At 38.0% G+C, this 22,367-nt stretch overlaps 1 protein-coding gene across 1 annotated transcript; it reads left to right on the top strand.

Moving 5' to 3' along the window:
• Positions 1-1,957: 1,957 nt before the first annotated feature.
• Positions 1,958-21,790, top strand: tjp3 (tight junction protein 3). The gene is made up of 31 exons (XM_065245949.2): positions 1,958-2,100; positions 6,447-6,503; positions 6,821-6,945; positions 7,074-7,176; positions 9,533-9,800; positions 9,894-9,997; positions 10,080-10,269; positions 10,354-10,423; positions 10,501-10,601; positions 10,705-10,786; positions 10,879-10,970; positions 11,231-11,315; positions 12,345-12,448; positions 12,529-12,613; positions 13,559-13,635; positions 14,416-14,503; positions 14,719-14,798; positions 15,155-15,227; positions 15,681-15,745; positions 15,832-15,895; positions 15,977-16,133; positions 16,208-16,316; positions 16,426-16,645; positions 17,984-18,183; positions 18,369-18,464; positions 18,546-18,622; positions 18,701-18,911; positions 19,000-19,100; positions 19,385-19,903; positions 21,131-21,177; positions 21,283-21,790. Exons 1-31 carry the CDS (start codon positions 2,077-2,079, stop codon positions 21,437-21,439), a joined length of 3,831 nt encoding a protein of 1,276 aa, XP_065102021.1. The 5' UTR covers positions 1,958-2,076; the 3' UTR covers positions 21,440-21,790.
• Positions 21,791-22,367: the final 577 nt, after the last annotated feature.

Below are 22,367 nucleotides of genomic sequence, written 5' to 3'. Positions count from 1 at the left end.
ATCCATTCATTCATTCATCTATCAGTTAAAATTCTATCTGTCTGTCTATCTGTCTGTCTATCCGTCCATCCATCCGTCTGTCTGTCTGTCTGTCTGTCTGTCTGTCTGTCTGTCTGTCTGTCTGTCTGTCTTTCTGTCTGTCTGTCTGTCTATCTTTCTGTCTGTCTGTCTGTCTATCTATCTTTCTGTCTATCTATCTGTCTGTCTATCTTTCTGTCTGTCTATCTTTCTGTCTATCTATCTATCTGTCCGTCCGTCCGTCCCTCCCTCCGTCCGTCCCTCCATCCGTCTATCCATCCAAGCCCTATGTAATTATCCATTCATTCATTCATCTATCAGTTAAAATTCTATCTGTCTGTCTGTCTATCTATCTGTCTGTCCATCCGTCCGTCCATCCGCCCATCTATCTGTCTATTCATCTAAGCCCTATGTAGTTATCCATTCATTCATCTATCAGTTAAAATTAAATCTGTCACTTTCTGTCTATGTATATTTGATGTCTGTCTGTCGGTCTTAGTTATTTCATTTTATTTGTACAGTATGTAATTCCTTTAATACAAAAACGTCTTTGGTGTTTGGTCATTATCAAATATAAGTAATTTTCCTTACTACTGGTTTGTGGTCTGTATTTGGTGCTAGAAGTTGTTGTGAAGATTTGTGCTTGACTGTATGGCCTGAAGCTTGTGATGTCTTATTGTGAAACCGTTTACACACAGTGGGCACACCTTATAAAAACACGTGTGTTTTCTGAAATCTATTAGTATTACATACTGTACTGTACTGTAGCGATCCTCCTACATTTCCTCTCAACCATGTTGACCCGAGGCTGTGAATTGATTCCAGTAAACTGACCACACACACGGGAGGTTGTGAAATGAAACAATGCTTTCAGATTTTGTCACTTTTTTAAATGTTTTTTTTTTTTTTTGTATAACCACAGAGTTGAAGCTGACCTCTTAAAGATAGGCTGAGTTTCGGTAACTAGATGTCTTGTTTTCTTTAGAAAATGCGAGTGCTGTTTGCCTGCCCAAACTTGCCACCACAATGTGATGTGGGTTGCTAAGGTGGTCATGATGTTTCAGCATGCTGTAATGTTGTTTCTTGCATCTTAGCATGCGGTTGGTAACATTTTCTTAGTGGTCAAAGCCAGAAAGACCCAACCACAAATATCTGAACCTATAAGGTCATGTTTTGCATATGTGACCCTGTCTGCGAAAAAACATTTAAAGTAATAATTTACTTAATTTACGTAAAAATATAACGTTGATATATTTAATATTGACTGAGTAAGGTCATGCCAAAGATTGAAATCAACGAATGAAATCAAACTTTGAGACTGCAGCTTGGATTTCACAGACAGGCTCACACCAGAGACTTGACGTTTTAACTTCAATCTGATTTGATATCAAATGCTACACAAAACGTACATCCGTTTCCAGGTCAAGCCATAATTCCTCAAATAAAATAACTTGAACTTTCCCAACCACAAGATACGCACATGCATTCATAAGGCCAAAGGGGAAAACTCGGTGTATGTATTAAACATTAACAGAATTTGGGTAATGATTGTCGGCGCAACCTAAGCGCCGTTCATTCCTTATTGTTCCTCGATCCCAACCTATATTGAAAAGCTGAAAGCTATGTATGTGTAATCTCCGCCTCATACATTGTAATGCATAATGCTTGCAATTGTAAACAGTGAATTTTTAGTAGACGTCAACTGTACAATTTCACACCCTTAAACATGACACCAAATAAAACGATCTATGATGTGGTTGGTTAACATGTCAGTCAGTTTTGTGTCATATAGGGGGCGGGGTTATCCGATATAGATTGTATTGCAGTAATACATCACCATTAAAAATAATTTATTGTGCCTATAATGAAAAGCATTGTAAGGGAGTTATATGGGCGGAGCTTACATTGGCTCAGGTGGGGTTTTGGTTTTGTAGATGTTTTTTTGTACTAGCTGCTAACTACCTGCTGGGTGTTGCCATGTTTTTTACGTGCTATTGGAACGGTGTTGTTTTTCATGCTGATGTGTTATCTGGATGCCTTTTTTAATATTGTTGGAACATGGAAGTGAGATTTAAAGGCACAGTAAGTAGCATTTGATGTATTAATATTGATTGTGACCCTGTCTGTAAAATCCAAGCATCATTTATGCCAACAATGAAAAAGTTTGCTTTCATGATCTTACTAAGTCAATGTTAAAGATATCACAGTTACATTAACACTTAATTTGTGTTTTCAAAGACTGGGTCACATATTGTCCCTGAAATGACTTGAATGAGTTTACTAAACAGCTTTCTGTGTGTCACCTGAGCCGTGTAATGATAGTTTTACACGGATATGACGGTAAATACGGACATGCACCTGTTGCATGGGGGTATGATGCTTTATTTGCTGTTTTTGGGCTTGGATTCGGATTGCATGCTGTGTGGTTGGTTGGTTAGTTAGTTGATGAACAATGCACGCATTTGTATAGTTTTGCTCCAGGGTGTAATGTTGATGAAGCACCTGACTGAACATTTAACCTTTGGCTTAGGAGTTGTGACCCTTTATTGTTGAACGATTCACTCAATGCATTCAGTAAACTGTCTGGCACTATCTTTTATCTTTGGTGCTCTTTCAAATGCATCCACAAGTGAAACATTTGTCCTTGATCGCTGTTATTTTGTAGCTTTTTAATGTGTGGTAACTCAGTAGCTTTGTTTGTGCATGTGAGGCTTTAGAGATAATGTATTTCGTGTAATGATAAACTACAGTGTATGTATGTGTACAGTTTGTCGGTACAGGTGTAAGAGCGCTGGACTGTTATTGTCAGACACATTACATGGAAAAAGTTTCCCTAGTAAAGGTTGTTTGAGTTATTTGCATGAGCCAGTAAGTTCAATGTGGACAGCTTCCTTAGTTTTGTGATTTAATGCGTTTTATATTTGAAGTATTATTGTTGATGCAATTTTGAGATTTATTTATTTAAGAAAATCTTAATGTCACTAGTTTTACTGAGCAAAACCAAACGCCACAATACCAAGGTGTCTATATGTGATTGTTAAGGCCTTTTGAGTGATTAAAGGTGCATTCTGTAACTTTTAGAAGGATCTGAAAATGCAATATAATCTACATAACTATATTATCAGTGGTGTATAAAGACCTTACATAATGAACTGTATTGTTTATATTACATTAGAATGAGCCGCTTTTATTTACATAGACTGCGGGTCCCCTTACATAAGAGTCGCCGTCATGTTTCTACAGTAGCCCTAAATGGACAAACTGTTCTCTATAGAGCGTGTTTTGTCACTATGTTGTCTCAGAAGATGAAGTGTTTGTCCTGTGCATGCGTTCGAAGGAAGGGGTGAGCTGTGCACTGAGCCGTTGGTTGCAATTCACAATCTCACCACCAGATGCTGCTAAAAATCTACAGGGGCTTTAATATTTTCAACACTACATTGTCATTTTTATCATTGAGTTTCATCATCTGTCACTTGATAATCATATTTCTATTCACTTATAAATAATACCACACAAGCTACACAATTTGAGCTCATTATGTCTATGACACAATCGCTCTGGGATGTGTTCGCTGTTGAAGTTCACTATTCAGGGGCATGGGTTTGTTCAGATCAGCAAGTTGAGCAATGGTAATGATGTCTGCTTCAGTAATAATAATAACCTCAACAAAAAAACTGTATACCAAACATGGCCCGGACCATAAAACGAGTCATAAGTCGCATGGGTATATTTGTAGCTATAGTCAAAAATACAATGGGTCTCAATCACTAATAATTGCGTACGTTTTTCGTATTTATACGCACACTTGAACTCCTCACACAAACTTTCCACCTAATTCACAACACGTGCGTACGCACATGAGTTTGTACTTGTTCTTGCATTAGTGAATTTGGAGTGTTTTACATGAGCGGCCGCGTGCACAATGTTGGTAATTTGCATAAAACACGCCCAAACAGCTCCATATAAGGGTGTTCCACAGCACTGGAAAATTTTAGAGCAGTTTGTCCTCGAAGCATTAGAAATTGAAAAGAAATCGTGATTATATTTATTATCGGTAAAGTTCTGTTTTGCTTCGCATTTTTTATTTGGGAGGTTTTGCTGTCGCTGGAGGAAGCCAGTGCTGTCCACCGACCGGAGTTACGTTAAGTAAGTATTGGATGCGTTAACGAATATGACAATTAATTCATATGACAGAGACGTGCATCTGTCTAAAATAAAACAGATAGGAGATCAAGTGACTTCTCGTTACATTTACATGAAGTTTACATTAGGCATTAAGCAGACTTTCAAATATAGATTTAAAAAGTGAGGAAGGAAAGCGTGAAGATTTGTCATCATTACGCACATCTTCTTTATATGTTTAGAAAAAATAAGTAGGCTATAATAATATGTAATATAATGTATATAAAAATAATAATAATAATAATCATCATGTATAAAAATATATATAATACAGAAAATATTATAATATTAAATAAAATCATGTAAATTTTATATATCAACATTATCATACACATTATAATTATAGCCTAGTATTTGATTATATCGTACATGATTATTGCGTACAAGTGGTTTTAGGTTTTCTTGGATTTTTGCGTACATTTAGAAGACATTTTGATACAAACGTTTTTGTTGAATCACGATTTGTTCGTGAAAACCTCCATACGCACAAATTTGTGCGTACGCATGCTTAGTGAATGAGACCATTGTATGGGTCAAAATTATCGATTTTTCTTTTATGCCAAAAATTAGGATATTACATAAAAATTATGTTCCATGAAGATATTTTATAAATGACCTAACGTAAATATATAAAAAAGGATTTATCATTAGTAATGTGATACTAATGACTTAATTTGGACAAATTTAAAGGGCACATATCATAAAATCTGACTTTTTCATGTTTAAATGCAATAATTGTGTGTCCCCAGTGCTTCTATCAACCTAGAAAATGTGAAAAATACCACCCAGTAACTTAGTTTTGGTAAACCATTCTCTGCAAGCATGTGAAAAATAGGTCATTGAAATCTGGCTGACCCTTGTGATGCAAGAAGGGGATAATACCACCCATTAATCTGCACTATCCAACCACAGCACTGCCATTTAGTGAATAGATCAGCTCATTTGCATTTTAAAGTGCACACCCAAAAACGGCACATTTTTGCTCACACCTACAAAGTGGCAATTTTAACATGCTATAAATATATATATATATATATATATATATATATATATATATATATAAATGGTACTTTTGAGCTTGAACTTTACATACGTACTCTGGGGACAGCAAAGATTTATTTGACATCTTCAAAAAAAGTCTTGTGAAATGGCCCCTTCAAAGGCGCTTTTTCTCAATATTTAGATTTTTGCACCCTCAGAAGTAGTTGTATCTCAACCAAATATTGTCCTATTCTAACAAACCATACATTAATGAAAAACGTTTTATTCAGTGTGTATATACATCGCAAAATTGACCCTTATGACTGGTTTTGTGGTTGTTTCCAAGCTGCTCGGCTAACCAAGCAAGCAATTTTGCATTTAAAAGACATCTAATAGCCATCCAAACACAGACCCACAGACATCTAGGCCAAAACTATAATTAAATAAATAAATAAATGAAACCAAACACCTTGTAATCACTGTTGACTTTGCATACATGATGTAATATCCTACATCTCGCAAGTTATTTAGCCAAAAACGACTAAATTCAAGTTTATTTTGGCTAGAAGTGGGTTACTCATATTGGGTCTATAGTTAATCTAGACGGTGAATGCTTGCTGGGAAGACTGAGGTTTCAACTTTGTACACAACACTTAAATCAAATTAAGCACACAAACTCTACCTGTTGGCTGACCTTTGTGTGCAGACGGCAGCTTATAAAAACATGGGAGTCATTCCAGGAATTCCCGGACCAATAGATACCACACTCAAAGTATGTCATGATGACTGCAGGTCTTTGTTGGGAAAACACAGTCTTGATTTTAAACAGTGAATCTATTGTTTGTTTTTTATTATATATATATATATATATATATATATATATATATATCAAATATATCAAATGGGATGCCGATGATTTTGTCCATGTCTACTGAGAGTTGTCTGTTCTGTTGTTGGGCTGTTTATCAGTTTTGGTGAGCCGTTGTCCAGGAAGTATCAGGTATCACTGTTGTCACACATCGGCTCCGCCTCCATGTACCTGTATGACAGGAATTTGGCGGGCGGGGGCTTGACTCATTCCTGTTCATGTTTAGCAAATCGACAAACAACAGACGACTGCATGTACAAAAGACGTGAGGCCTAGAAAAACTCTCACTTTTAACATATAGTAGTTTTCATATTGTAGTTAATAAGTTAAAGTTTCGGCTAGTGGTGTGAAATTGATGTTTCGCAATTGAATGCTTTTCTTCTTCTTTTCCTTTCAGAAAACAGACATGGAGGAAATGACGATATGGGAGCAGCACACCGTCACATTAACAAAAGTAAGTTGTGAATCAAGGGTCTTATTCGTCGTAGCCACACCTTTATCTACTTCGGTACAGGTGTGCTGGTACACCAGGTGTAGGGTTTCCCGAGGGATTGAAAGTTGGTGAGCAATTATGAAACCATGTTTGTTTGTCGTAAGCGTTTTTTCTTTGCACCTGTCAGTAGGACACACCCTGAGTTTTTGACTGTCAGGTTTAGGGTCATGTGGTGCATTCATGTACAGAAAGAATGTTTGCTCTCACTTTTAGTCTTTTATATTAGGTTAGTCTTGTTTGTTTGTATCTTTATGTTAATTTCTCCCCTTCAATCTCAGGATGCCAAAGTTGGATTTGGTTTTGCCGTCTCAGGTGGGCTAGACAAACCCAATCCAGCAAATGGTGACACAGCAATCGTGGTTTCCGATGTGCTTCCCAGTGGACCAGCGATGGGACGGCTTCAGTGAGTATACGCGCCACTTCCTACCAACCCCTGTCTGACCTGTCATGTTTACGTACAAGACCAACGGGTTTGGTAGATTGCATTTTTGTGATAGAGACTCAACTTCTAACATCATTTATTGTTCACAGAACACGAGATCAGATAGTTATGGTGAATGGAGTTTCGATGGAGAAAGTCAGTTCGCTCTACACTATCCAGAATTTGAGGAGCTGTGGCAAAGTGGCAAACATCGTAAGCATTACATCCCATTTGTGACCATAGACCACAAAACCAGTCGTAAGGGTCAATTTTTGGAAATTGAGATTTATGCATCATCGAAAGATAAATAGGACAACATTTGGCTGAGATGCAACGATTTAAAAACCTGGAATCTGAGGGGAATCGTACGTTGGTGGCCGGCGTATATTTTCAATTATTTTTAATGGAAGCGCTGCACTATTTTTTTTCGTGATCAGCGCTGAGTTCCCAGAGATCAAAAATGTTCACCTTTGGGTGAAACGCGCAGATTGTCGATGTCACTTTTCACTCGGCCATGCAGTCACTTGGGCTGGGTATTGGCAAGGGCCTCCCAATATGGTAAATATTGCATGATGCAATGTATCACGATATGACGCGCTGCTTGCTGTGGTATATTGCGCTACTTTTCCCATTTTTATCGAAAAAAGGAAAAAAGTTGAGATTTTTTTTTCTTTTTTTAAGCCAAAGTGGTTCCACACATCAGCTTTGAAAGCTGCAGACGTTTTTTGAAATTTTCTGCCATTTTCTCACTCCCGCTAACTTCTGAGATATTGGCCAAATGGCCGTATATGACAGACAACTGGACAGCAACAACTACAGCAGCGGCGGAGGAGGTCGTTTGACGCACACAAAGGGATTTGATGGTTTTTTTAAATATTGTTAGTAGAGTTCGAAATATCGATATTTTTGCACAGCCCTTGTCTTTGTTGAGGAGGGGCGGGAAAAATCTCACGACAACCAAACGGCGCATCTTTCAACGACTGCTAAACAAAGCAAAAGTATAATAGCAACCAAAGCACTTAGCTGAAAAAACGCTGGCAAGCGCCCACAGTCCGCGTTTGGCGGGCATTTTCAGTCGCGTTTACATGCTTCGTTGTACACGCCCTCTCAGGGTGAAAAAATGTAAATCACAGGTATCCAAACAGGGTTGGCCCGCAATGACCTTTTAATTTGGCTCGTCATGCCACGTGAGATAAGGAAAAAGGATTTTGTCATTGACGCAGATGTTCATATTTCTAATTAAACATTTTCTAAAATGGTAATTTTTTTAGTTTTATTTGTACATTATAAAATGTAAATTAAAATTAAATGCAAGGAATTAAAGTGAATAATTTTTTAAATGTATATGCGTACTTGAATACGGATCCCCTAACGGGACATGGAGAAAAAATTAAATAAAGTTTAGTTTTTTACTATCGCGTTTAGTTTCGTGAGTGCACGTTAAACAATCGCGCTAACGTAAAACTATCGCGTGCGCACATGTAAGCGAAAGTTTCAAGTGCGCACACGATAGTTTTACGTGCGCATGCGAAACTAAACGTTTTTTTTTTTATTCTGCACATGAAGGTTTCGCGTGAGCACATTAAACTAAACTTTACATTTTTTTACTCCAATGTCACCTTAGAGGCTCGGTTCTTGAAGGTGTATAGCATGCGTCACGAAACTCATCGAACTCGTGTAGTATAGGCTAATAATCGAGGCAGTGGCACACAGACAAAAGAAAATGTAAAAATAATTGGTAAAATTGCTATATCTTTTTTTTACAATAGTTGCCTTTGAAAATAAAACTGCATTAGTTATGCATAAACAAAGTAATGTTTGCTTATTAAGTTTTTTAAATATTAGAAAATTAAAACTTTAATTTTAATATAACACAGCAACATTTACTTTCGGTGTTTTTTTGCTCTTGGTAGGAAAGGTTTGGGCACCCCTGATGTAAATATTGAAAAAATCGCCTTTTCAAGTTCAAATTCCAAATGAAGTTTGTAGCAATGCATATTACTAATGAAAGGTTTGTTTTAGCACTCTCTACTGGCTAAACGCTGCAATGATGTTGTTGACTAAATGGGGATGCATAAAAACCAAACTTGAATGGGAAAGTTTCTGGCCAATTTTGTTCGCAATTAAAGTTTTGATATATCTACGCTAGGAAATGTACAAAATATCTTCATGGAACATGATCTTTACTTAATATCCTATTGATTTTGGTTTAAAATAAAAATCGATAATTTGAACCAATTCCTTTATATTTTTCGTATTTTTTTTTCAAATATACCCATGCGACTTAACGACTGGATTTGATAAAAGTTTATATGCAAATTGTACATTAAATAACTCTTACATAAATTTGATATGCAATCACTCTTAAAGAATCAGGTTTAGACTGATATAGGAAAATTTTTTAACTCTAGGTTAATTTTAGCCCAACTGTTCTGTTAGTCCATATTTAACCCAACCGTGGATTGAAAACCCCAGCATTTTTTTATAACGAAAACATAATAACTTTTTTATGTATTTGTCAGGTTTAAATAAAACATTTCACCTGAATTTTTTGTTTGTTTGTTTGCAGACTGTGAAGAGACCCCGCACAATTCAGATTCCCGTGAGCACCAGACCGTCTCGCTCTGCCTCACAATCCAACCTACTAGATGACGACAGACCCCAACGAAAGGATCAACGAGGCACAGAAAACAGTCGCAACCGACGAACGCGAAGCGTGACACCTGACCGCAATGGGCACGACCTCCCCATCATGTCCGGTTTCAAGAGGCTGCCCAATCAGGACGTCCAAGATAGACCCATCAGAGCGACCCTGGTCAAGAAAAAACCCACCGATGGTTAGAACCATCACTATTTTTATGGCTCAGTAGGCACATGTATGTCCAGACTAAAGTTTCATAATCTAACGGTCAGAATGTTTCTCTTTGCAGAGTACGGTATGAAATTGGGAAGCCAGATTTTCATCAAGCACATGACACCCACCGGTTTGGCGTCCAAAGAGGGCACGCTTCAAGAAGGAGATCTTGTCCTGAAAGTGTGTAAAATGATCAGCAGTACTTTTGAAAGTTTTTGTTTGCACATACACCTCATGTAAATCTTTTACTGCCCTATGTTAGATTAACGGTATGACGACTGAGAATCTATCCTTGCTGGAGACCAAACACCTAGTGGAGAAGTCCCGAGGTAAGCTGACCATGTTGGTGTTAAGGGATGATCGAAAATTCCTGGTCAGCATTCCTGAAGTGGAAGACAGCCCACAGCATAGCGCAGACGAGAGGCGAGAAGATAGCAGCTCGGAGTTGGAAGGTGAGGGTATTTTTACAGTACACCCGATGGAGTGCTCATAATATAGGATTATATTTCACTTTTTAACGTGATCTCAATTTTCAGACATTTCAGACCTCGATACAGAAACCCCAGCAAACCGAGCATCTCGCCCAAAGGATCGACGTTCTCGCAAGTAAGTAAACTTTCATTGTGACCTGTTTGCTTTAGTGAAATGATTGTCGTAATCGAATGCAACTTACTCGTCTACAGAAATCGGGCCGATCCTGCTCTGCTCCCCAAGCCGCGCGATTCTCCTCCTTTGCGCTCCACGCTCACGCGACCGCCAGCCCAATCGGCGGCCCCTCGTCGAGGTGAGTCTTCCTCTTTAATTCAAAGAGGAATTAACATCTAGGTTTATAATAAAACACAGATATATTTCCTTCTCATGATTCTTACTGTATTTCAAATCTCCAGTTCCCTCCGAGTCTGAATCCGACCGAAGCAACTCCCCTCCACCATCAAGATACGACACTCTTGATAACAGAGACAGATATAAGTAAGTGCGTTAATGTGAATACATCTCATTTCAGTTTTTGCATTTTTATAAACATGCTGTTTATTGCAATGCCATGTGATTGACCATTCCAGGGTTCTCTCAGGGATCTCTGCACTGCCAAACCCTCGAGCTTCACCCGTCAACCAGACCTGGAACACCTCCACTGCCTCACGTCCTCGCAAAGGTCTGCCTCTAAACACACTAACCACACATAAACTGCTTACATTGTCAGAAAAAATTGTCAAAATATTTACCCCAGCTGTCACCCTTTCAAAAAGTACACCTATTAGTACCTCAAAAGTACATATCTGTACATAATTGTACATTTAAGGACCCAGTAACAACTGGGGTACATATTTAGACCATTTGTCTAACATTGTATGATGATTCAGATATATGTGATTTAATACTAATGGCTTAATGATTGTTTTTATGTGTCATCAGCTGTTTCTGAGTCAGATTCAGATCGAAGCGCATCCCCGGTACCCAGACACCAGAGTCCCAAGACCGAGAATCACTCCAAATACAAGTATGAGCACTAGATGCTGAAACAAAAGTGAAATTGTTACACACTACATTTACATTAATGGATTTGTCAGACACTTATATCCTGTTTTTCCTGGGATCGAACCCATAACCTTTTTGCACTGCTAATGGGATTATCTACCAATTGAGCTCCCACACCATGCATTCAGCTTAGCCCTAAATTTTAAAGGGACACTCCCTCCACTTTTTTTGAAAATATGCTCATTTTCCAGCTCCCCTAGGGTTAAACATTAGATTTTTACCATTTTGGAATCCATTCAGCTGATCTCCGGGTCTGGCGCTAGCACTTTTAGCATAGCTTAGCATAATTTATTGAATCTGATTAGACCATTAGCATCACGCTAAAAAAATAACCAAAGAGTTTTGATATTTTTCCTATTTAAAACTTGACTCTTCTGTAGTTACATTGTGTTCTAAGACCGACAGAAAATTAAAAGTTGTGTTTTTCTAGGCAGATATGGCTAGGAACTATACTCTCATTATGGCGTAATAATCAAGGACTTTGCTGTCGTAACATGGCTGCAGGAGGCGTAATGATATTACACAGCTCCTGAAAGTAGTTCCTTTGATAACTTTTAATAGCAGAGGACTATTTTCGGGCACTGTGTGATATCATTATACAGCAGCAAAGTCCTTGATTATTACGCCAGAATGAGAGTATAGTTCCTAGCCATATCTGCCTAGAAAATCACAACTTTTAATTTTCTGTCGGTCTTAGTACTCGAGGTAACTACAGAAGAGTCAAGTTTTAAATAGGAAAAATATCAAAACTCTTTGGTTATTTTTTTAGCGTGATGCTAATGGTCTAATTAGATTCAATGAATTATGCTAAGCTATGCTAAAAATGCTAGCGCCAGACCCGGAGATCGGCTGAATGGATTCCAAAACAGTAAAAATTAAATGTTTAACTCTAGGGGAGCTGGAAAATGAGCATATTTTCAAAAAAATAGAGTGTTTTTTTAAAGGCTTGAAGAATCCTAAAAATTCTCCCCTTCCTCTTATCTTTTCCCAGGGTGCTTCCTGATCTTCCTCCTCCTGCTTTTAAGTCTTCCGTGGCTAGCATGTCTCAGGAATTCCCTCGCCGCATGGCCTCGCCTTACAGGCCACCACCCAGAGGTGATTGTAATACTTTTCCCCCAAAATGCACTTTTTCGTCTGTGATGTGCTATTTTAAAAATCATATCTGTTTCATACAGATTCAGAGTCTGAATCAGATGATAGTACCGGACCTTCACATCAACAGGCAATTCCGGTCGGCCAGGAGTCCCGGAATAGATACAGGTACACGTGAGGGAGGCTTCAGTGCTGCTTTTAGTGCAACTCGCATCAAGAGCTTTTGGAATAGGGCTAAACATCTGCCCGCAAAAAAAAACACGAAAAAACTGTTCTTTGCTGTTACTTTCTTTGTTACAAAGTTTACTTTTCAATTGTTTTTTTGTATTCATATACGTTTATGTATTTTAATGTCATTGTGATGACCATCTGTGACCTTTTGAAATAAAAGCTATCGAATCTACCGGAGCACTCTTCTCTAATGTGTTGATTTATCTTTTTGGAAAAAGTCAAAGCTCGCCTGAAAAATAATGTTATTTTCACACTCTCAAGTTGTTACAAACCTGTATGAATTTCTTTGTTCTGCTGAACACAAAGGATGAAAATTTGAGTAATGTTCATATCCAAACCATTTTGGGCACCATTGACTTCCATAGTAATATTTTTTCCTACTATGGAAGTCAATAGTGCTCCCGTTTCTTGCTTCATTATACATATTTTTCTGTGTTTGCAGTAAAACAAAGAAATTTATACAGGTTTGAAACAACATTTTTGGGTGAACTACCCCTTTAATGTATGACATCGTGAATTTAATGTATTCCTTTGAAAATATAAGTATATATAAACAAACTGATTAAATAATACGAAAATCTGCATATATGATACACTATACATTATATAACATAATATATAGTCATATTTATTATAATAAATACTATAATATTTATTATAAGTATAATTAGGACAATAAGGATTGATTGTCTATAAATAATCAATAATTCATTTGTATTTCTTTGGGACCTAAATTTGACATCATGTCATCAGTTATGTAAAACACTACACCATCATATAAGAGAGCAAGAGAGCTCTTATCAACTCTCTCATTTGTTTTATATTAGTCTTCCCTACTACTTGCTGGCTTTGCATCCTCACCTTAATCTCTCTGTATTTCAGGGTGCTCCCTGAGGTTGCGCCAGTTCCCAAAGTGGAACCCCCAAAATGGGCGAAACCCTCAACACCTGTACAGAGAGGTAAGAAAGAAACTTAATTCACATTGCTATTAGCTAATCATTTAGGGGCGGGTTAATCCTATAGTCCCAGACTTAAATGCATGTTTGAGCTGCCTTTATTGAAAAACACCTTCTTAAAGGGGACATATCATGACTTTTTCCATGTTTCAGTGCTATAATTGGGTCCCCAGTGCTTCTATCATCCTAAAAAAAAATGTGTAAAAGATCAACCCAGTAACCTTGTTTTGGTGAACCATTCTCTGCATGCATGTGAAAAAAGAGGTCTATGAAATTTGGCTCCATTTGTGATGTCAGAAGGGGGTAATATCGCCCCTTAATCTGCACTATACAACCACAGCACTGCCATTTAGTGTAGAGATCAACTCATTTGCATTTTAAAGGACACACCCAAAAACGGCACATTTTTGCTTACACCTATAAAGTGGCAACTTTAACATTTTATAATTAATTATCTATGTGATATTTTTAGCTAGCACTTCACATATGTACTCTGGGGACACCAATGATTTATTTGACATCTTTAAAAAAAGTTTTGTCAAAAAAGTTTTTATACTGCACACCAGTATTGATTTTGTAAGGTTTGTTTGTACAAACTACTTAAATGTCCTAATATAAATAAGGCCTAAGTCCGGGAAACTGACCTTTTGATGTTTGAGTCCTTTTGGGCATCAAAGAAACAATACAAAGGTCTTACCATGGTACCTCTCTGAATATCATGGTATTACTAATGTAATTTTACTTAAGTGTAACTTATACATTTTTATTTGTACAATGAATTAGCTCCATCGGAGTCAGAATCAGATGTAAGTGACGATCCTCCTCCGAGAGCACAGACAACAACCAGTAGAAACTCGAGAATTAAACAAGGGTAAGTGATATGTTTTTTTTTTATTAAATGTCACAACACGATCTTTGACATGACCTTACTCAGTCAATATTTAAGATATCAAGCTTATATTTTTACCGAATGTTCTTTACATTATATAGGATGATATTGTGCAAAAAAACTAGCTGTGTTTTCACAGGCATGGTCACAAACATTTTATTTTAGTACAATTATAGCAAATAATTGTTTTGTCTTAGGGCTGAAATTCCAGTTCCGATCATCAACGTCCGAAAAGAAGCCCCGGTCAGAGCGGCACCTGTCAGACCTCCACCTGAAGGTATGAATACAGCAGTCTATACATGTTCAATGGAGAATGGTGCCCAAACATTTGCCAGAACAAACATATGGGCGCACCCTCTTTCCAACATATTGGCCGTTTGGAAAGAAAGGATGCATCCTACGGAGGTTGCATATGCAGGCTACATACGTCATCAAGCCTGGTTTATTACATGCACAAGTCATAAGCATATTACAATAATTTACAATTAACTTAGTATTATAGTCAACTTTAATTAATAATAAAGATTATGCAGCCTACAAATGCGACCTCCGAAGGATGCAGCCTTCCGTTTGAGAAACGACTGAATCTAGCAAAGTATTTCCCTTTATTTATCTCTTTGGTTTATTATGCAGATTCTTCTGAATCAGAAAGAGCTCCCTCACCTCCCATGAGATCAGAAAGTCCTGGCCACTACAGCGATCAAAGGTATGAAAAATCCTTACGTGATCTATATGTACAAATTCAGACTTAAGGGCGTCCACACTACACTTTCGTTTCATTGACGAAAATTGCGCATTTTGCTGTGTACCAAAGTTCAAGTCTGTTGTAATCTAACCTGCGAATTTGTATCACTTGGAGATATGTGACCAGTAGAACATCGGTTTGTCACGTGTGATCTTTTTCTCTACCGAAAAGCAAAAATGGGAAAATCACAAGAACGAATTGCACTGAACCCATATTCGCAGTATTGATGAAAAATAGTCGCATGCTCAAAGTAGTGTGACCGCCCCTTTACCCTTAATCCAAACACATGCATTGTTCTTCATACCCATTGATATTTACTTTCACGATTACATCATCAGCTGTCAAAATGTTGGGTGAATGTGACTACAACAATGTAAAGTGATCTAACAAAAGTATATTGGCTCTTTCTTTCAGTTTTCCTCGTGCGAATGGCACCCTCCGCTCGGATGTATTTGTACCCAACCACACAAATTTAAACTGTGAGTATCAAAGCCCATAATACACTTAGGGTGTCATTTAAGCCTTAAATCCAAGCGTATGACGGAAATGTATTTTTGTTTCTCAGCCAAACCTGTAGAGGAGCCGCTTTATTCGCTTCCGCCAGACGCGGTACCTACACCAAACCAGGGGTGAGATTATTGATACTTTGCGTATTTAATTTATAAATGCATTGGAAAGTCGCTTTAACCATTTGCATTTCTCAATCCCAGGTATAGCTCGGACCAGAACCACATCAGCTTCGTAAAAGAAGGCAATGTTGGTTTAAGGTTGGTGGGGGGAAATGATGTCGGCATCTTTGTCGGAGGCGTCCAGCCAAACAGTCCAGCTCAGAAGCAAGGCATGAAAGAAGGCGATCAGATACTGGAGGTAAGACCAAATCCAACATAAAACTTTTAAGGTGTGTGCCGTTTTCCAAAGCTCTTTTGTGTTATTTGTACTAGGTAAATGGAATAGACTTTACACACTTCACGAGGGAGGAAGCAGCTATGTATCTCATGAACGTCCGTGCTGGGGAACGTATTGATATCCGGACACAGAATAAAATGGACAGTGAGTGCACCTCGATTTCCTCGTATAAATACAGCACAATTGCAAGTATAATTTTGTTTTATAACAGACTATGAATATTATATTAATAAATAATGAATCCAACTTTTAGTCTACAAGAAGATTTTAAAGTCCAGTTTGGGTGACTCCTTCTACATCCGTACACACTTTGACCACGTGGCGGAAAGCAGTGTCGGCCTCAGCTTCACCAGGGGTGAGGTGTTCAGAGTTCTTGACACAATGCATCGTGGGAAGCTGGGAACCTGGCTAGCTGTGCGCATGGGCAATGATCTGACCGAGTTGGACAAAGGAACAATTCCTAACCAAACCAGGTGTGTTAAAGTAGTATCCAAGTTGCAAGGGGGCAGACTGAAAAGGGGATTTTTTTCCTTATGGCAAAAAGAATTTTAAAGGGGACATTTCACAAGACTTTTTTAAGATGTCAAATAAATTTTTGGTGTCCCCAGAGTACATATGTGATGTTTTAGCTCACAATAGCATATATATAATATATTATAGCATGTAAAATGTGACGTTTTTGGGTGTGTCATTTAAAATTGTAAATTAGTTGATCACTGCACTAAATGTCAGTGCTGTGGTTGGATAGTGCAGATTAAGGGGCTGTATTATCCCCTTCTGACATCACAATGGGAGCCAAATTTCTATGAGCTATTTTTTCACATGCTTACAGATAATGGTTTACCAAAACTAAGTTACTGGGTTGTTTATTTTTTCACATTTCTTAGGTTGATACAAGCACTGGGGACCCAATTATAGCACTAAAACATAGAAAAAGTCAGATTTTTATGATATGTACCCTTTAAATATATAAAAAAATATTTATGTAAATTTTTTGGATATGTTTACAATTTTTTTTACCAATATATTTGTAGGCAGTTTTTATATATATATATATATATATATATATATATATATATATATATATATATATATATATATATATATATATTTTAAAAATAAATATATTTTAAAGCATTTATATTCACATCGCATTGGAAGAAAAACTTTGTATGTTACAAACCTGTAAACACAACAGGTTTGAAAAGATTAAAATTAAAGGTATTGCGGAGGATTTTCTTTTTCCGGGTGGATTATCAAGACTATTGGTCCTCCTAGTTGTCAATCAGGAGTGTTGCGCATTCGCATTTTTTTTTAAAGTGGAAAAGGCGGTTCTTTTCTAAAATTCAAGAAAATCCTCCGCTACACCTTTTAAATATATTTTCAACTGCAAAAATATACTTTATACATTTTATACAAACTTTTATATTTTGGTCAGGAAAATATTTTTTGCCATATGGGTTGTAAAATTAGAAATGTATTTCTTGCCCCTAAAATATATGTTAATATGTGAAGGTTAAAACTAAATATATTTTTAAATTTAAAACTAGATTTAATTAAGCTTTACTTTTTTATTTAAAACATAATTTTGGCTGAAGAAATATTTTTTATTGCCTTATGGGTTGTAAAATTAGAATTTTTTTAGTATTAGTATTTGTTGCCCCTAAAGTATATGTTAATATATGAAGGTTAAAACTAAATATATTTCCAATAAAATTTGTATTTTCTTTTTATTTAAAACATAATTTTGGCAAAGAAATTTGTTTTTTGCCATATGGGTTGTTCTAACTAAAGCTGCTTGTTTATTTCAGGGCTGAAACTTTGGCCAGTATGGAGCAAGCACAACGAATCAGTGCGGCGGAGCGACAGGCCTCCGGTCCCCGAGCTGAATTCTGGAAGCTACGGGGTCTCAGAGGAGCCAAGAAGAACAACAGAAGATCTCGCGATGACCTTCTTCAGTTGACGATTCAGGGGAAATTTCCGGCATATGAGAAGGTCCAGCTAAGAGAGGGTTAGTGGATTTTTTTTAATGAATAATAAAAGCAAGCAATATCCATCATTTCCACGTCTAGACCTGATGTAATCTGTAAGCTAAAATAAACTTGAATTTGGTTACGTGTAGTTTTTGCCAAAATAACTTGTGTGATGCTGGGAAATGCTTAACATTTATAACACTCATGGATATTTGTTTTGCAGCCAATTTCAAGCGTCCCATTGTAATTTTGGGTCCTCTGAATGACATTGCAAATGAGAAGCTGGCTAGAGAAATGCCTGATGAATTCGAGATTGCAGGTAATTTAAGAATGTTTGCTAAGACACCGGGTGGGCTCTTTTGACTAATGTCACATATTTAATGTCTATTTATTGTTTTAGAAATGGTACCCAGGGCTGGAAGTGAAAGTTCATCCAGCGTCATCAAACTGGACACAGTGAGGCATATAGCAGAGCAGGTGAACATTTTCTCTTATGAGTTTAACTTCATATCACCTTATATGTTTTTTTCCAACTAAATAACTTTTCAATCACAGGACAAACACCCCCTACTGGACATTACACCAACTGCTGTAGAAAGATTGAATTATATCCAGTATCATCCCATGGTGCTCTTCTTGGACCCTCATAGTCGTAAGGACGTGAAGGCCATGAGGCAGAAATACATGCCAGATTCCAACAAAAGCTCTCGTCGCCTCTTTGCTCAGGCCTTAAAGCTGAGGAAACACTACAGCCATCTATTTTCTGGTAAACATTTGGTCTTTGGTGAAACTTTGTAAATCTTTTTTACGTCTTATGTATGCTCTTAAGTTAATCTCTGGGTCTTTCTTTACAGCACGCATTGATCTTCAGCCAAACTTTAACATGTGGTATGACGTTTTGAAAGACAAGATTCGCCAGCAGCAGGCTAAACCTGTCTGGGTTTCAGAAATGACGGTAAGAACAAGTTAGGCCACCTCAAAGTTATCATAACTGTGAGTTTCCGATTAATAGCGATTATGTAAACTAAAAAGAAATAAATAGTGTCCTTGCCCTAACCCAACTTCCTGTTTCAGTTGGAAATGCATCAGCACAGGAATGAAAATGTGTCATAGAAATTAGTCAAAGGACGCAAACAGTTTTGAGTCAAATGTCATGATAGCAAGACATAAATGCAATATTTATATTGTAAAGAACCACTACATTATTGGATTTGGTTATCAAAGTCTATGTTTTTCCAGTTGGAGGGAGGTGGCGATGAAGAGCTTGTCGCGCTCAGCAACGCGCACAACTCGGACTACCTCAGCGGTGCCAGTGACTATGAGGACACCGATGGTGAGGCCTTCACGGATGACGCCTACACCGATAACGAAGAGCTGGAGGAGCCCACGGGAGGCACTCTGGTACGCCGTGGTACCGCATTGGCGCGTTCCTCAGAGCCTGCCAATGAGCAGAGCCCCAGCCCTGAACCCCGCTACGTCTCCGAACCGTACCTGGAGGAAGAACCAGAGTACACCATGCCTCCTTCTGACATACCTCCCATCCTACATGTTCCAGAGCCCAGATCGCCACGCATTGCTGTCAGTAGCCCGCAAGAACAGGATGACGTCCCATCACAGCAGAGCTTTACGGATTCAGACTTCAGCGGCGGTGACGTGGCCGCTCCACCAGCACCCTCTGATCTACCGCCGAACTACAGGGCGCCAGAACCTCCCTCGGATACACCTCCTTTGTCAGCCATCGAGGAGAAACTAAAACAGGTACAATATGATACTCAGGACATTTGATTGATACATGGCAAAGCTCCAAAATCACACAAATCCATCATTAAAGTAATTCAAATGACTTGTCGTGTGTTACTATATCTTTTCCAAGTGAAACGTTGTATTTTGAGAGAAACTTGTTCATATTTCGAGCTTATTAAATGAACGATAGGTCGCATTTCCATGGAAACATACAGATTGTATGTTCAAATATTGCGGGTTTGTTGATAACGCTGAATCTCATTGGTTCGTTGAACCGTAGGCCAAACCCTACCTCAACTCTGAACATGATATCTGGGTATTTGATGATTGACAGAAGTAGCATTGTTGTCCTTACCGTTAAAATCATCTTAAAGCCATCTTAAAGTCAGTTTTTAACGTGTACGCGAGGGTCCATGTACAGTGCGTGGGTGCAACTTTCGTCATCAGAAGAGTACTGTATGCGTACCCTGGAATTGTTTAAACCCCACATACATTGTTTGCATAGGTAGCGCATGCGCCTACAGAAGAATGCAGTATGGCCTTGTCCCAAATGGCGCACTTCATGTGGACTTTCGATCTTGTGGCCTTAAATTGCGTGTGGTCGCTTAGTCTACGAGTCTGTAGGGTGTCCCATCTGTCATTTTTACGCTCCAAAGTGTGCTCATCAGCGCCCCCTTTGCACCCTTAATGCGGTTTTCGGCAAAGCCCACACTGCAGCAGGCTTTGCGCACTTTACCAACCCAGAAGTCTTTTGCGAAAGAGCAATCAGACCAATCAGACAACGGAAGGGAGGAGTTCACATTGATAGGCAATTTCTCTTCCTATTTTTGGCGTGATACTCGAGTCTGTCCCAAAATACGACTCCGGTGCGCCCTCTTGGACTTGCGTCAAGGGTCCCTAGGGTCTGCACTACATGATATCATCAAAGTGTGGACTAAGGAGGTCCACAAGTCCGGAGTGTGCCATTTGGGACAGGGCCTATGTAGCCCAGGAGATGCATTGCATTTTGTCGCAATGCGCATGCGTCGAACGTCTGTATACACGTGTACTCAAATAAACTATACGTTGCAAGGCTGTGTGTTCGACCATGTGCGTATGTTCACATACATGTAAAAAACAGCGCTTTTTTCCATTTGGGATTAATAAAGTTATCAAATCAAATTTATGCTATTTGTGTGTATTGTAGTTGATATATTCAAAATATGTGATAAGTTAATCATTGCATATATTTTATTGTTTCAGACTCGAATGGCAGAACCTGAAAAGAAGCAGTCACCAGTATTTATAGTGTAAGCATTTCTACACTTTGCATCAACATAAATTTTATGATAAAGCACTAAGTATATTGAGAAGTTCCAATTTTTAACACTTTTATACGTGCATTCATCTTCTAGGTTGGCCCATCGCGAAGCTATGCAAATGCGAAGGACGCACATCAGAGGAAGTGACAGCGATAGTGACCATAATGACGACAATGACAGAAACGATGATGATTATGGCGATGATGAAGGGGATGACATGGATGAATGGGGGCCTGCCACAGAGCTTTAATATGCACAGACTATTCTAAGATCACAAACACATGGACCTCTCATCTGGGACCTGGAAATTTACACAACTAAACTGGACAAAACAAACATACTTTTAATGTGTTGTCTTTTTATAAAGTGACCTTGTGGACTTTTTGATGACTGTAATCCTGGGTCAGTTTGGAAAATGTAGCAAATTGCGTTTTTTGTCAGGTTTTGGTGCTTTATGCATGTGCTGAGATTTTGTGCTTAATATTGTTTCATAAACAAAAGTTGTAATAAATTAAGGTCTGTTTTACCTTCTTCAATAGCTCTTTTACTATGTATGTATTATTTTAATTTTGTATTTTGGAATAAATGAAAGAAAACAGTTGATGTTCTCTGAATAATTTCAGTTGGAGCTGCAACAACTGAGCATAGACAGCATTTCTTTTAACTACTTACGGTATTCTTCACAATTTTCAGTTCAAACAGGGACTCCATTCAAGCTTTTGTTGATATTTCAGCCTTAGATTTAGTCTCCATATTGGAGTTTTTGTTGTAAAAGGAAATTCAAAATCAACGTAGAAAATAAACTTGTTCGACTTCATGCGGTGCCTCAAGCACCGAGGCAAGAACTGACATGCGGGTGACGTCAAAGTACCGCGAGAGCGATTCGAGAAATCATACGGAGAACTCTTGACGTCATCCGCCTGTCAGTTCTTGCGGCACCGCTAGAAGTCAAGCTTTTCAATGACTGACTCTAACTGACAGTGATGGCGTCAATGTAATATTTGCATTCTGAACTGTGATTGGTCTTTCATGTCTTCGCTCTATTTAATCTAACTGCCTGTATTACGTGCTAGTTCGTAGTACTGACAGAAAACATTGCAATGGCAAAGCGGTTTTATTTCGTTATTTTTATTTATACGCATGAAATCTCAAATGTACATAAATCTTAAACACGCTTA

The sequence above is a fragment of the Paramisgurnus dabryanus genome, chromosome 24, assembly GCF_030506205.2.
Source record: "Paramisgurnus dabryanus chromosome 24, PD_genome_1.1, whole genome shotgun sequence".
Lineage (NCBI taxonomy): Eukaryota > Metazoa > Chordata > Actinopteri > Cypriniformes > Cobitidae > Paramisgurnus > Paramisgurnus dabryanus.
This window is presented reverse-complemented; position numbering and strand designations above follow the sequence as displayed.